Here is a 14,690-nt window from a genome sequence, read left to right on the forward strand (position 1 = left end):
CATGCGTGCAAGGCAATGTATAGAGGATTAGAAGATGACGGTTATGACTCTGTTTTTCAATTCAAGTACAGTATGATATTTTATTAACCATAATACACATTTTATTAAACACAGAAGTATATTTATATGTTAAATTCGTACAGATTTTCTGTATTTTATTATCATTTGGCATGAAAAAGGCAAATTTCTAGAATATTTTGTCTGGTTAAACGCTGGAGAACTTAGCCTCGAAAGTTTTTGCTAAAGCTATTTTCATGTTCCTGGATCTTTTATTAACACAATTGTAGAACAGAAAAGTCTGTAGTTGTCATCAGATAAAACAGAACTTCATAACTTAAAATCATCAAAGGATTATTCTTTTAGTGGAAGTTTGAGTAAGTAAATGTGTTTGGAACCAAAGTAACTGGAAAGTTTATTTTGGATCCAAAGCTGGTGCTTGCTTAGCCGTAGCCCTGGCTTGCTCGTGATAGAATACTGCATGAAGATTTTGTGCATTGGAGTTGTGGTCAGTATTTAAGTGAAAAGACTTCATACTTAACTATAAAAAGTTGGTTTTGTTATTTAGTTGTTGTAAGACTTTATGTGCAGCCTTGAAGCCTTTTTGGCAGTTACACTGTGTGGGAGGGTCATACTCTCTTTTCACATGTTCTTCATACTAATAGTTGCTAAAATTGTGGAGCAGTGTAAATACAATTATTTTTAATAGGTTGTTAATGCTGTATTCCAGTGAGAATAATGAAGGATCTGTATTAAAAGCAGATTAATTAATGAGTAATGTTGCAATGAATGCCAACTAAACTAGACTGTAATTATTACGTATAAAACTTAGCCAGATATTCTACTTGCCTTTAAATATCCCTGAAATTATTTGAAAGAATTAGTCTGTCTCCTGAAATTATTGAAAATAATATTTTCTTTAAAGCATGTAATTTGTACAAAATTTTAGTCAAAGTGAACATTGATTGGAAGAGCAGAAGCATAAGGATGAGAGTTGCTGTTCTTTGCACAGTGGCCCTTCATTCATGGGCAGAAGAGATTCTGTGACTTGTGACAGCATTTACAGGTAGCAGCAGTTATGAGGTGGGATGATTTTTTTAAGTCGGTTACTTACCACAAACTGACAAAAAATGAAATTTTCCATAACTAAATAAAACCTTCTTAAAACCAAGCTTTCTTAGAAAAGGAATACTGTGTAGTGCTAAGACATTGTGTTTTAAGTGATAGATGAAAATGCAGCTGGTCCATATTGTACTCATTTGTATGTGCAGGTAGCACGTTCTCTTAGTTCTCTTACTCATGTGCTCTGCTTTCCATTTATACCATTTTTACAATTTGTCTAACTACAAAACATTAATTTCTGGCCTGCCTTTTTAAATTTTAACAAACAGTGTGCGTTTGGCTCAATTGCAAATCGTCTAATTGGGTAGAGCTCATTTGGATGTCAGAGGCCTTATAATAATGACTGCACCAGAACCCCTAAAAGAGTTGTGTAATGGTGATGCTTTGTGGTTTTGGGAGTCATTGTGAGTTTATATTCTGTATCTGAAGCCCCCAGAAAAGCACATTAGCCTTTTTGATGGGAGCATCTGATGGATGATGATTAATGTGGAGAGAGGTCACTTCCCAGGAGACACCTTTATGTGTGTGTCACCTTGTTGGGTCATCTTCAGTGCCTCTAATTGGTTTATATAGCTATAAAATGTGGGTTAGGGAATGGAATCTACTTATGGTATCACTGTTACGAAAGGCTGTAAAGACTCAGGTACAACCTGTCACTCTTTTTTGCATTTGTGCAGGATAACTATGGTGTGTCACTTGTTTTGTTTCACTCCCTTCCACGCACCCTCCTCAGTTGGGAAGACCTAATTCTTTTGCAGTATATATTTCATGGTTCTCTCTATCGAGCAACGCTCTCTTTTTACAATTATAAGATGAATTATAACATTAATATAATAATTATAATATGAATTAAAATAATACATTTATTCCAGTAATTTAATACTTTCCTTTTTATACAACAGAGATCTTAAAGTCATTGCACTTTTTTAGACTTATACATCAGTAAAAGCTTAGAGCAGTATGCTTTGCTTAACTTTTTGAAAGTAGACGGGAAAATACTGCTTATTTCATTGGTTTATCATTAGTGTGCATTACTTAGAATGTATAGGCCTTGACATAATAGAAATGAAAATAGGGGGTGATTCTGTTTCAAGAATTTGTAATAATTCCTCCTCTTTAACACGTGAATGTGTTCAGTATTGGCAAAAGAACACGTTGCTACCAAAACTGAAATAAGATCCTTGAAACAGAAAGGATGTTGCCATGGAAAAATGAAGTAACGCTCAGTGCAGCTGCGAAGCATTAATGAATAGGATATTTTTTTTAAAAGATCATTTGTGTTTGGTGTGGCTTGGAGGGTCCCAACCAGATGGTTTCCATGAACAGGATCTGACCCCCAGCTTGAGGACTTCTTACTGGCAGATTACTTCATTTTCTTTCCCTTGGATTGTCAGATCCTTACATTAATGCAAGATTTACTGCTGCAGATTTATATTCAGTTACATAAATCAGTCACATTTTACATTAAATTCACAATTTTAGATGCACAGTTTAACACTTATTTAAAAAGTGTAATAAGATTTATATGATAGCTTTAATATATACTATTGGTGTAGTTTAATATTAAGATATTTGGATTACATGTATTTTAAAGCACTTTCTGATTCATGAAGCAATCTGTAGCACACATTCTCGCTTTTGTCCAACATATAATGCCATCATTTTAGGTGCACTCTTCCTTTTCTTCACTGGAACTTGTTATTAGACAGATCTCCAGATTCTGTCAAACAAACGTATGCAGATTCCATTGAAGTTGATGGTCGTGTGTAAGCAGAATCTGCCCCTGGAAAGTTCAACAGATGCAGTTCAATTTTGTACTTATTGGATCCTTGTGCATCCAAGTTGGCAATTTCTTATGTAATTATAATAATTGCATGATTTGCCCTAAAATGTGGGATTTTGTCTTATGTTTGTTGCGTGGGCCTTGGAAATCCTGCGATGATATTTTGCAAAATTCATTTATTCATATAAAACTTGAAATGAAACACAAGTAAGCAAACCATATCTGTAAGCAAATCTGCACTATTACACCCGGAGGGCCTGATGCCATCATGTAAACCCCACCAAAATTCATGGTCCAGCTCCCATTCAGTTGTTTGAAAATGAATGGCAAAGTAATGCCCACATGAACAAGAGTTTCCCTCAGGCGTCTGAAGGAATGACACTGTTGCAATTCCTCCTCAATATTCTTGATACAACAAAGTAAAATAAAACAAAAATGATCTGAATGAGTTGTCTACAAAGCTGTACTGAACTGTAAATTAAGTGTAAAAACTCTACCATGTATTGACATCTCTTCTCAAGAGTACTTTATAATACATCTCCTGTAGATCCTGCTGCTGGTAATGTGATAAAGTATAGTATCTCTCCAAGTTGGTGGAATTTTTGGATCATTATTACCACATGGTTTGTATAACCAGACAGCTTTTGATGTTAATCATCATGGAGAGAGAGAGAGATATAGATAGATAGATAGATACACACACATATATATATATATAAAAAGAATGGGTGAGTTGTTATAAACTGTTTACTCAGCAAATGCACTGATAAAACAAAAGTTATACTGATCGTAAGTTCTTTTGTCATCCATTTATCATTATCCCAAAATAGCTTGACCTGCAACCTCTTACTAATAGACCAGAAAACGATCTAATGTGTCACTGTAACAATCTTTCCAAATTGACACAATGACTAATTTACCAGATTGGAAAAAAAAAAAGTCCAAATCTTTTACATCTGTAACAATACACCGTTGCTTTTCATCCAGTATAAATAAAGTACACTCCGCAACCTTGGATCAATAAACTACTTATCAAAGATGTAATTAACTTAATTGTACAACTCAAACAGTTCTGAAACTAGAAACAAACACAGACTTCATGTAACAATGTATTTATTTTTGCAAAATTCTACTTATATTTTTCTGCAGTGAATTCTTGTCAGTTTGCCTAAGCAAAAGGGCACAAAAATGCTGAAATAAAAATGAGTATGTGTTCGCACTAGGCTGGCAAAGTACTTATGGTGCTGAGGAATTCCAGCTCTATTGCAAATCACTATTGTGGTCTTGAGGGACTACTGGCCTTCAGGGGAGGGTGTGAAGTACAAACCTTGGTTGTCAGTTTTAAGCTGTCATGTCTTTAATGATGTCAAGTTGAGACTCTCTGTTACGTAAGTTTACAGCAAACAAATGTTCTTTTCTTACTGCTACAAATAACATCCTGTGTCCAACATTTTGTACACTAGACTTTTCCAAACAACGTGAAGAAATGAACTGAATCATAGTTTGTAGCGCTTAACAAAGCGTTCAAGTGTGCAGCCTGTTAGGGCTATTTGATATCCAGGTGCAGAATATTACTTGTAGGAGCCAAGCAAGACTAACGGTCTGCAGCTTATGCTGCCTCCAAGTGAACAAGTCATGGTGAGTTCAGTTCTTAGTTTGGGCTCACTCAGCCTTGCTAGAAGCTCATAAGGAGATGGTAGTATGGTCAAAAATGTTTCAGGTGACAGCACTGCTTGAAAAAAACCCCTGTTATTTCATATGAAACCACGTGCAGAACTTCTGATTTGCAAGGAAAGCAGGACAAAGGCTGTGTAAACTTTGTGAACTTTATTAGTTTCTCTTTGTGCATGTGTGTACCTGTCCATTTGTTTCATAGTCACTTTTCCGCTGAAGTTTATGTTTTTCCTAGTTTATCTGATTATTACACTTTTTGTACATGGTCATTAGTGTTGACTACAAAGTAAAGATAGACTTTTCCCTCAAGTAGGTCTTTCTGGAAAGTAACAGCATATAAAATGTTGGTTAGTTCTAGAGGCTTAGCTATTGCTAACAAAAGCTAATGTACTGCAAGAAGAGAGCTTTCTCAGCTTTATTGTGAGAACATTTTCTGACTCAATTGTGCTTCTTGTAGAAAGCTGTTGAAACGTAGATAAATGTATGTTTGGTTTATATGATCAAGTTTACAGACCAAAATCATGCTTTTTCTTCCCTCTCCTACCATAATCACAATTTAAAAGAATATATTATTTTCCAACATTTCATGTTATCTTTCCTCTTAATTCAATTAAAAGCTAAGGTGACTTTCAGTCAACTGCGATGGATGAGTTACATGGTATTACGTACCAAGATGAATATTCCACATCGGGAGAAAAAAATGGTAATCTGTTTCTAAGAAATCTTTCTTGTCTTTGTTTTTTCAGCTTGAAGTGCAGTCTTGTTGTGTGTTCTTTCCGAATGACAGCCTACCTTCCCCAAGCACTATTGTGTCAGGTGACATTCCTGGGACCGTGCGGAGCTGGTACCATGGGCAGGCCGGTATGCCCGGCACACTTGTCGTCTGCTTGCCCCAGATAAAGATTATGAGTGCTGGGCACAAACACATGGAACCGTTGCAGGAAATCCCATTTGTTGTGCTGAGACCCGTCTTGGAAGAAGGTAGTGTGATAAACTCAAAAAAGCTTACTCTTTAATTTCCATTTTTAACTGTTATGAAAATTATCTTCATTTTATTTTGAAAACTTCTGATTTTGTACTGCTTTTTTAGCAGTATGCAACATATTCTTGATGGCTGGAAATACTAATGGTTTGTCCCATGGTGATCAAAGTGAAAGTCAGTATCAAAGAGCTAGTTCTGTGATATGTTTTGTATGTTTGGTGAAGCCAAAGGAATTCAGAAGTGCCATTTTTACCTTCATTGATTTTGTCATTTGAGTTACTGTGTAGCCACAAACAATTGGTTTGACACAACACGGGGGTGCAGTGAGTTGTGAATTCCAAGATGGAATGGAGGCAGGTTTGGAAAAACTTCTCATGCCAGCCAAAAAAGTCTTGGACCTGACATTCAGACTGGACATTAGGAAAAGGTTCTTCACTGAGAGAGTGGTCGGTCACTGGAACAGGCTCCCCAGAGAAGCGGTCACGGCACAAACCCTGTCAGAGTTCAAGGAGCATTCGGACAATGCTCTGAGTCATATGGGTTAGTTTTAGGTAGTCCTGGGAGAAGCAGGAAATTTTACTCTATGATCCTTATGGGTCCTTCCAACTTGAGATACTCTGTGATTCAATGTAAGATGAGAAAATAAATTCATAAATATAGCAGACTATCAGAAGAAAAGAATGAGACTATTTTGGTCCTCGTGACAGGCAACAATTGTGCTCTGTTTTGTGTCTATAGGGATTGTAGCAACGTCTTTGTAGAGATTTGGAGAAAAAAGATTGAGGTTTATACAAGTGTTTATGGGGGATGCTTTAATGCGTAGCCTAAGGAAGAAAAAGAGCATGGTAGTTCTTATTTTAAAAGCTAATATTTGATAGATGTTTGAGTTGTAGACCAATCTGAGGAAAGAATTAGCTTTTAACATTCTGCAACTAACCGAGAAATGAAAGGAGGGGATAAGCTGTCAAGGACCTAGCAAGTGAAAACAAGCTGCTTACGTTCAATACTATTTTTTTTTAAATAGAGCCCTTAGAACTTATCAAAGTAAACGGTAGATTGTTTTGCAGCAGTATTCTGAAGGAATACTGATGTAAAAAAATCATCTTCTACAGATACTCATATGAAAAATTGTGTATTGGAAATAGGTGAGGCAAGTGTCCCTAACAGTCTTCAGTCTTGGAGTTTGGGTTTATTTTAAGGCATCCATGAGATCTAACTTCACAATCAAGTTGAAAATCTCATGGTAATGCCAGTTGTTGTGGTTTAACCCCTGCCAGCAGCTCAGCCCACACAGCCACTCACTCATTCCTCCTCAGCAGGACGGGGAGAGAATTGGAAGGGTAAAAGTGAGAAAACTCATGGGTTGAGGTAAAGACAATTTAATTGCTAAAGCAAAATCTCTATGTGCAAGCAAAGCAAAATAAGGAATTAATTCACTACTTCCAGTCAGCAGGCAGGTGTTCGGCTGTTTCCAGGAATGCCGGGCTCCATCACATGTAACAGTTACTTGGGAAGACAAATGGCATAACTCCAAATGTCCCCCTTCTTCCTTCCTTCCTTCTTCCCCCAGTCTTATGTGCTGGGCATGATGCCATATGGTGTGGAATATCCCTATGGTCAGTTGGGGTCAGCTGTCCCAACTGTGCCCCCTCCCAGCCTTTTGTGCACCCCCAACCTGCTCACTGGTGGGGTGAGGAGCAGAGAACACCGTAACGCTGTGCAAATCCTGCTCAGCAGTAACTAAACCATCCCCTTGTTGTCAACACTGTTTTCATCACAAATCCAGAACATAGCACCATACCAGCTACTGTGATGAAAATGAAGTCTGTCTCATCCAAAACCAGTATGTCCATGTAGGGTTTGTTCATTATTGTATTATTGGGCTATATTATTTGGAAAGAACTGTTGCTGGTTTGTATACTCATTCTGAAGTGGAGAGGGAGATGCAGCAATTGTTCCATTGCTTTTGTGACAGCATTTTCTGGGAAGATTATTGTGTTTTCTGCATGCTTACTGCTGAAACAAAGTAATTATAATTGATATGCTATGAAATATTAATTCAAAAGCACATTCAAGAGCTACTCATGCTCCTGCCATCTGAAATTTATTTGGATTTATAACAGTGTTTTCCCTCTCCCTTTGTTCTGCCACTTATATTAGACCCTTCTCCTCCTTCCTGTATTTTACCTTAACTCACAGCAACAAAAAGAAAATCGTAGTTTTTCATACTGAAAGTCATATTAGAGATGCTGGCAAATGAAAAGGGGGAAAAAAAAAGAGAGAGAGAGAAAGGTATAAGGAGTCATTTGAATTTTGTCAAACACAGATTTCAAGGAAAGATCCTAGTGAGAGAAAAGAATCCCCCCGGTTGGGATAAAGCCTATGGTAAGGAATTTATTTGTGTGTGGCTTTGTGCTCTGGGAATAATGCCAAACAGAAGTTCTCACAATCTTGATATTTTTGATTCTCTAATGGAACTGTTGTCTTCTCCCAGGCCAAAATTCCCCCTTAAAGAGACTATTAAAAAGTTTTCTCAAAGCCTTTAAGTCACCTTCTTTGTTTCTTCCCATGTAGAAGTAAATAATTTTGATGGACTTTTATTGGGAGAGTCTCTTAATTTGTGCTATGTATTTGAACAAGACTTCAGGGACATAGTTTCATGTTACCATCTCTCTGAAATTATATTCAACCTTACTTTTCCTCAAAACTATATTTTTGAATCAATCATTCTTTTATAAAGAAGATATGAGTAAAAGGCCTGTTTACAAGGATGCAGTGTTACTTTTAAGAAAGCTGTGTTCTCATTCATGTATATTTCTTATTACATGAAAAACTAAAGAGGAGGAAAAGGGAACATAGCGATATTGTCATGTGGGGATATTGCAGCCTACTCACAGAGACTTGTTGACCTCAAGATGTCAACATACTGTAAAAATAGCTTGTACAATATCCCACAATCAGGTCTTTCCATTTTTTTCAAAGTTCTGATACATTTCTTTTCTGAGGTAATTGTAGTTTTTAGGAATACCTAGAAGAACATATTAAGTACAACACTTCAATTCAGAAATGTAACTTAACTCAGTCATACTAAGTAACTTAGGAACAGAAGTGGTTTTATCTATGTAAAGAAGGAGATATTCTGTTGAACTTGTTGAATAACAAATACAACTAAATAAATTCATAAAAAGGTATTAAATTACATTAAGTATTATCTTTATAGCTCAAGTCAGTCAGATGATAGAACTGTGAGGTAGTATTCACTGAGGAAATTAAAATAGAATCACAGAATTGTAGCGCAGCCTGGGTTGGAATGGACTTTGAATGATCATCAGGTCCAAACATCCATGGCAAAGGGAGCCTAGATGAGATTATCCAGCACCCTGTCCAGTCATGTCTTGAAAACCTCCACATCCCTGGGGAGTTTTTTTCAGTGAATGATTGTTCTTACCATAAAAAATTTCTTTCTTATATCAAGATGAAACCTCTCCTGGTACAACTTGTACCCACTGCCCCTTGACTTCTCAGTTTTATCTCCTTGTAAACAGGGGGACCTCTGTCCTATTTGTAGCTGCCCTTTAAGCAAAATAGTCGCAAAGAAGAAATAAAATAGTTATAAACTCAGTTGGAGCAGAACCGAAATTTTTAGAGACCTGCTTAGGGTGACTTATGACTCTGTGCATGCTTTTGTACATCCAACTTCGAATACTTGACGTTTCATCTATCTGTTACAATATGGAAATAAATTGAAGACATGAAGGGAACTAAAATTTTTCTTTGGATAAGTTTTGGAGTAATAATGAGAACATTTTGGGCATCTATGATATCTTGCTATGTTTAGAAGTTTATGTTTTTATTATTTTAATTTAGAATATTTTCCTGGCTTCCACTCACTTTTAAAACAGTGTCTTGGTTTCACCCCAGCTGGCAACTAAGCACCACACAGCCGCTCACTCACTCCCCTCTGGTGAGATGGGGGAGAGAATAGAAGAGTAAAAGTGAGAAAACTTGTGAGTTGAGATAAAGACAGTTTAATAAGTAAAGCAAAAGCTGCACACGCAAGCAAAGCAAAACAAGGGATGCATTCACCACTTCCAATGGGCAGGAAGGTGTTCAGCCATCCCCAGGAAAGCTGGGCTCCATCACATGCAGCGGTTACCTGGGAAGACAAACGCTATCACTCCAAATGTCCTCCCTCTTTTGCTTTCTTCCCCAGCTTTATATACTGAGCATGATATCACATGGTGTGGAATATCCCTTTTGTCAATTGGGGTCAGCTGTCCCAGCTGTGCCCCCTCCCAACTCCTTATGCCCACCCTGCACCAGCCTGCTCGCTGCTGGGGTGAGGAGCAGAAAAGGCCTTGACTCTGAGCAAGCCCTGCTCAGCAGTAACTAAAACATCCCTGTGTTATGAACACTGTTTCCAGCACAGATCCAAAACATAGCCCCATATTAGCTACTGTGAAGAAAATTAACTCTATCCCAGCCAAAACCAGAACTAGTTACTGTATTTTTTTAGTCTGTTCTCCCTGCTTCAATACTTTTTTTTTTTCTTTCCCCTCTCCCTAATAATCCTATGGTGGCACATGTAAAATGTTCTTCATACCAGTAATTTTTTAGGGATCCATCTTTGCAGAAATGTTTGGTTAGGTCAGATAGAGTAATATACAGATACTTATGTAAGTCACAATAAAATAAATTTTAGAAACTAGTATTCAAAATTGTTGTTGCTATTGCTAGATATCATATTCACATTCTCATATGGACAGCAGTATACTGACAATCATGTAAAACAGTGTATTCCAAACATCTAAATTTGAGAGATGGCTTTTGTTAGTGAACTGTGACTAATTATATAACCTCACAGATTTTTGCAGAGTATGTTTAAACTCAGTAAGTTGTCAGGTAACGTGTAGGGAAATAGAAAATGAGGGCTTCTAATCCTAGTATGTGAATTAATTACAATAATAGAATCATAAAAAGATTTGGTTTGGAAGAGACCTTAAATATCATCTAGTTCTAACCTCCGTACCATGGGCAGGTACACCTTCCATTAGACCAGGTTGCTCAAATGAAATGTATTGGTCATAAACTACTACAATATAATAGAAGCATATGGGTTTCCACCTTCAAAAAAGGCAATTAAATGGTCTAAAGTAGAGCAGCAGTATGTTGGTATTCTTAGAAGTTATCCTCTTGCATTAGATTTTTAAAAATGCTCAACTGAAATACAATAACTGAAAGAAAAATTACGTCAATTTTAAGATTAATATTTGACGTTCAAATAGTGTGCTATTTGAGTTTACATTCAATGTCACCGTCGGTAAAACATGATAATTATTGTATTTAACTTATCTGTTATGGTTAATGACTGTATAAAATTAGTTCTCACGTTTTAGTGACATTCTTCAGTATCCGAATAGAAATGAAGTCTGCACAACCAACTCATTAGTGTTGTGTTCAGCTCTTAGAGCTCTCTAGTAGCTGGGTTTAAGTTACAAAAGCCTGTTCATTTGTGGTTACATTTACAGTCTGTGGAACTAGGTCTTACCTGCTGAAAGTGAGCTCTGGACTTGGGCAGAGCCCTCAGAGCTTTCGACTGGGTGCACCTCGGATACGCAGCCACACTAATGTGTCCCTGTTGCATGACAGGGAGGAAGTGCAACAGTGACCGAACATGTAATGATTGCAACATCTTTTTCTTTTAAACATTGCATGTTTAAACATGCGTGACACTTGCATGTCACATGGGAACGTGAGCACATTAGAAATCCATGTAAAGACCCTGCAATATGGATACAGAAAGGGAAATTAAGACAGAGTAGTCAAGATGCTTTTCGAAGGTTGCAAAGGATACCTCTGGCAAGCCTGGGAATAGATCCCGGATCGTATGCATGACAAAGCTTTTGTGATCTCTCTCTTGCCGTTACTAATTTTAAACAAAATTTTTCTTCTGTACAACTGTCAACATGGTATACACGACATTGCGTACAACTGCCGCTTCTGCAATCTGATTTTTACAATAAAGGGAAGTGTCACATAAAGGTGAGAGCAAACATAAAAATTATTGGTAGTTAAGGGCATTTATCAATATTATATGTCACGGAAATGGAAAGGCTTATAATGAGCATTAACTCTAGCTAAGAAACGAAGTGCATCAAATAACTACCAAAGAAAGTGCTTGCACATAGCAAAAATTTGTAATTATATGTATTGGAAGAATAACTCAAGCACTGTAGGAAAGAAGTCGTGCTAAACTATTGAAAATAGCAGATAAATGTTTCAGCTTAAAAGATTCTCAACAACTACGTGTCAAAACAATAGCATACGCAGATGAGAAGGTTAGATGTAGACAAAATATCTGCCAAGTGTGGCACTGGCTTTTCCTTCCCTCTTACAAATAAATTATTTTGAAATAAATCCTATAAACAATGTTGCTTTTGATGTTTAGACACTTTGAATTAATTATTTAAATAGTTTCATAACCCCAATCTGCAAATGAATGCAAGTAAAGCTTTTTAAAAAATTAGTAAATCAAACGTAGGTACAACAACAAAACAAGGATTTATCCAGGTGAGCAGTTCCAGAATAATGTTCAAATGGCCACATAATGTGTATGGAGCTGAAGAAGAGGTAACTGATGACATTAGGGGGAATTTTAGAGTTGTAAATTTGACATGTCTTTACTGTAGTGTTTGTTCAGCATACCGTGGTTTCTGTACATTGATAAAATTTCATCGGTGTTTTCTTTTTAAGGTAGATAATGTATGCAGCATAGTGGAGTTAACAGAATCACAGAATCACAGAATCACAGAATGTTAGGGATTGGAAGGGACCTCAAAAGATCATCTAGTCCAATCCCCCTGCCAGAGCAGGAAAACTTAGGTGAGGTTACACAGGAAGGCGTCCAGGCGGGTTTTGAATGTCTCCAGAGAAGGAGAATCCACAACCCCCCTGGGCAGCCTGTTCCAGTGTTCCGTCACCCTCACTGAGAAGAAGTTTCTTCTCACATTTAAGTGGAACCTCTTGTGTTCCAGCTTGGACCCATTACCCCTTGTCTTACTGTTGGTTGTCACCGAGAAGAGCCTAGCTCCATCCTCGTGACACCCACCCTTTATATATTTATAAACATTAATGAGGTCACCCCTCAGTCTCCTCTTCTCCAAGCTAAAGAGACCCAGCTCCCTCAGCCTTTCCTCATAAGGGAGATGCTCCACTCCCTTAATCATCTTTGTGGCCCTGCGCTGGACTCTCTCCAGCAGTTCCCTGTCCTTCTTGAACTGAGGGGCCCAGAACTGGACACAATATTCCAGATGAGGTCTCACCAGGGCAGAGTAGAGGGGAAGGAGAACCTCTCTGGACCTACTAACCACCCCCCTTCTAATACACCCCAGGATGCCATTGGCCTTCTTGGCCACAAGGGCACAGTGCTGGCTCATGGTCATCCTGCTGTCCACCAGGACCCCCAGGTCCCTTTCCCCTACACTGCTCTCTAATAGGTCATTCCCCAACCTGTACTGGAACCTGGGGTTGTTCCTGCCCAGATGCAAGACTCTACATTTCCCCTTGTTATATTTCATTAAATTTTTCCCCGCCCAACTCTCTAGCCTGTCCAGGTCTCGCTGGATGGCAGCACAGCCCTCTGGCGTGTCAGCCACTCCTCCCAGCTTGGTGTCATCAGCAAACTTGCTGATAGTACACTCAATTCCCTCATCCAAGTCATTGATGAATATATTGAACAGTATTGGTCCCAGAACTGACCCTTGAGGCACTCCACTAGATACAGGCCTCCAACCAGACTCCGCCCCATTGATCACAACTCTCTGGCTTCTCTCCTTCAGCCAGTTTGCAGTCCACCTCACTACCCGATCATCCAGTCCACTCTTCCTCAGTTTTGCTGTGAGGATGCTGTGGGAGACGGTGTCAAATGCTTTGCTGAAGTCGAGGTAGACCACATCCACTGCTCTGCCATCGTCAATCCACCTTGTTACGTCTTCATAAAAGGCTATGAGGTTGGTCAAACACGACTTCCCCTTGGTGAAGCCATGTTGACTGTCCCTGATGACCCTCTTATCCTTGATATGTCTTAAGATGGCACCAAGGATAAGGTGTTCCATCACTTTCCCAGGGATGGAGGTGAGGCTGACCGGTCTATAGTTGCCCGGGTCCTCCTTCTTGCCCTTTTTGAAGACTGGAGTGATATTTGCTTTCCTCCAGTCCTCAGGCACCTCTCCCGTTTCCCAAGACTTGGCAAAGATGATGGAGAGCGGTCCAGCAATGACTTCAAACATTCTGTTTTTTCTTTGGATATTCTTTCTAATCCATAAAATACAAATGATGGTAATTTACTGTGGTGGTCACAGAGAAAAACAAAGTTCACATGTAGTAATTAGAAACATGTCATTAGAGTTGACTTCACATTTCAATTTTTCCCATCTGTTACAATTAGTATTTTTTGTTTCTTGGGTGACTGAACTTGGAAAAAATACAGGTTGCTAACTACTTTAAAACTTCTAGTCTGAAACCTTTCCAAAATGTTTTTGAGTCACTTTCGCTGAGCTGAGTTCTTCAGTATGCAATAGCTTCGAAGTAGATTACTGAAGTTTTCAGTTCATTCTTAGGATGAGAAACACGGACTCTCCTGATACATACTCCTGACTATATAAATTTCTAATGTTTGTTTTTAAAAACGTAGTTAACACTTCATTTGTGCTATTTCTTTGTGAGGTGATTTCTCAGCAGGACAGAGTTGACTGTAGGCCACACCAGGCAGCAAACACTCTCTCCACGTATTGTTTAAATACATTGGTTTGAATTTGTATTGCCCTGTGAGCCTCCAAGGGCCCATTCCATTGTATATTTCTATTTGTCTTCCATCTTCTGTTCTGATTCTCAAGATTGGCTCCCATGCTTCTGAGATATTAGGCTAATTTGGACTCTTCTAACAGGTGACTCCAGGCCCAAATCTTGAAAAATAAAACCTCATACGAAATAATAATCTGAAGTTTTATATAGGAAGGAGAGCTTTTCTCCCTCTCTTCCTCCAAATGAATGTGCTCTGTACGAAGACGATGACTCTTTCAGCGCAGACTGAGGTTTGTGGATGCTCACCAGCCTGGTGTATTTGGATGTGAG

At 38.2% G+C, this 14,690-nt stretch overlaps 1 protein-coding gene across 6 annotated transcripts in view; it reads left to right on the forward strand.

Moving 5' to 3' along the window:
* The window catches only part of VPS13B (vacuolar protein sorting 13 homolog B), a 459,420-nt gene that overhangs the window by 228,149 nt on the left and 216,581 nt on the right, over window positions 1-14,690 (forward strand). For all 6 annotated transcript variants that reach the window (XM_065627245.1, XM_065627244.1, XM_065627248.1 and 3 more), the window contains exon 23: window positions 5,323-5,557. In XM_065627245.1, the coding sequence (XP_065483317.1) occupies window positions 5,323-5,557 (235 nt within the window). The remainder of the gene's footprint in view (window positions 1-5,322; window positions 5,558-14,690) is intronic.

The sequence above is a fragment of the Caloenas nicobarica genome, chromosome 2 (genome assembly GCF_036013445.1).
Source record: "Caloenas nicobarica isolate bCalNic1 chromosome 2, bCalNic1.hap1, whole genome shotgun sequence".
Lineage (NCBI taxonomy): Eukaryota > Metazoa > Chordata > Aves > Columbiformes > Columbidae > Caloenas > Caloenas nicobarica.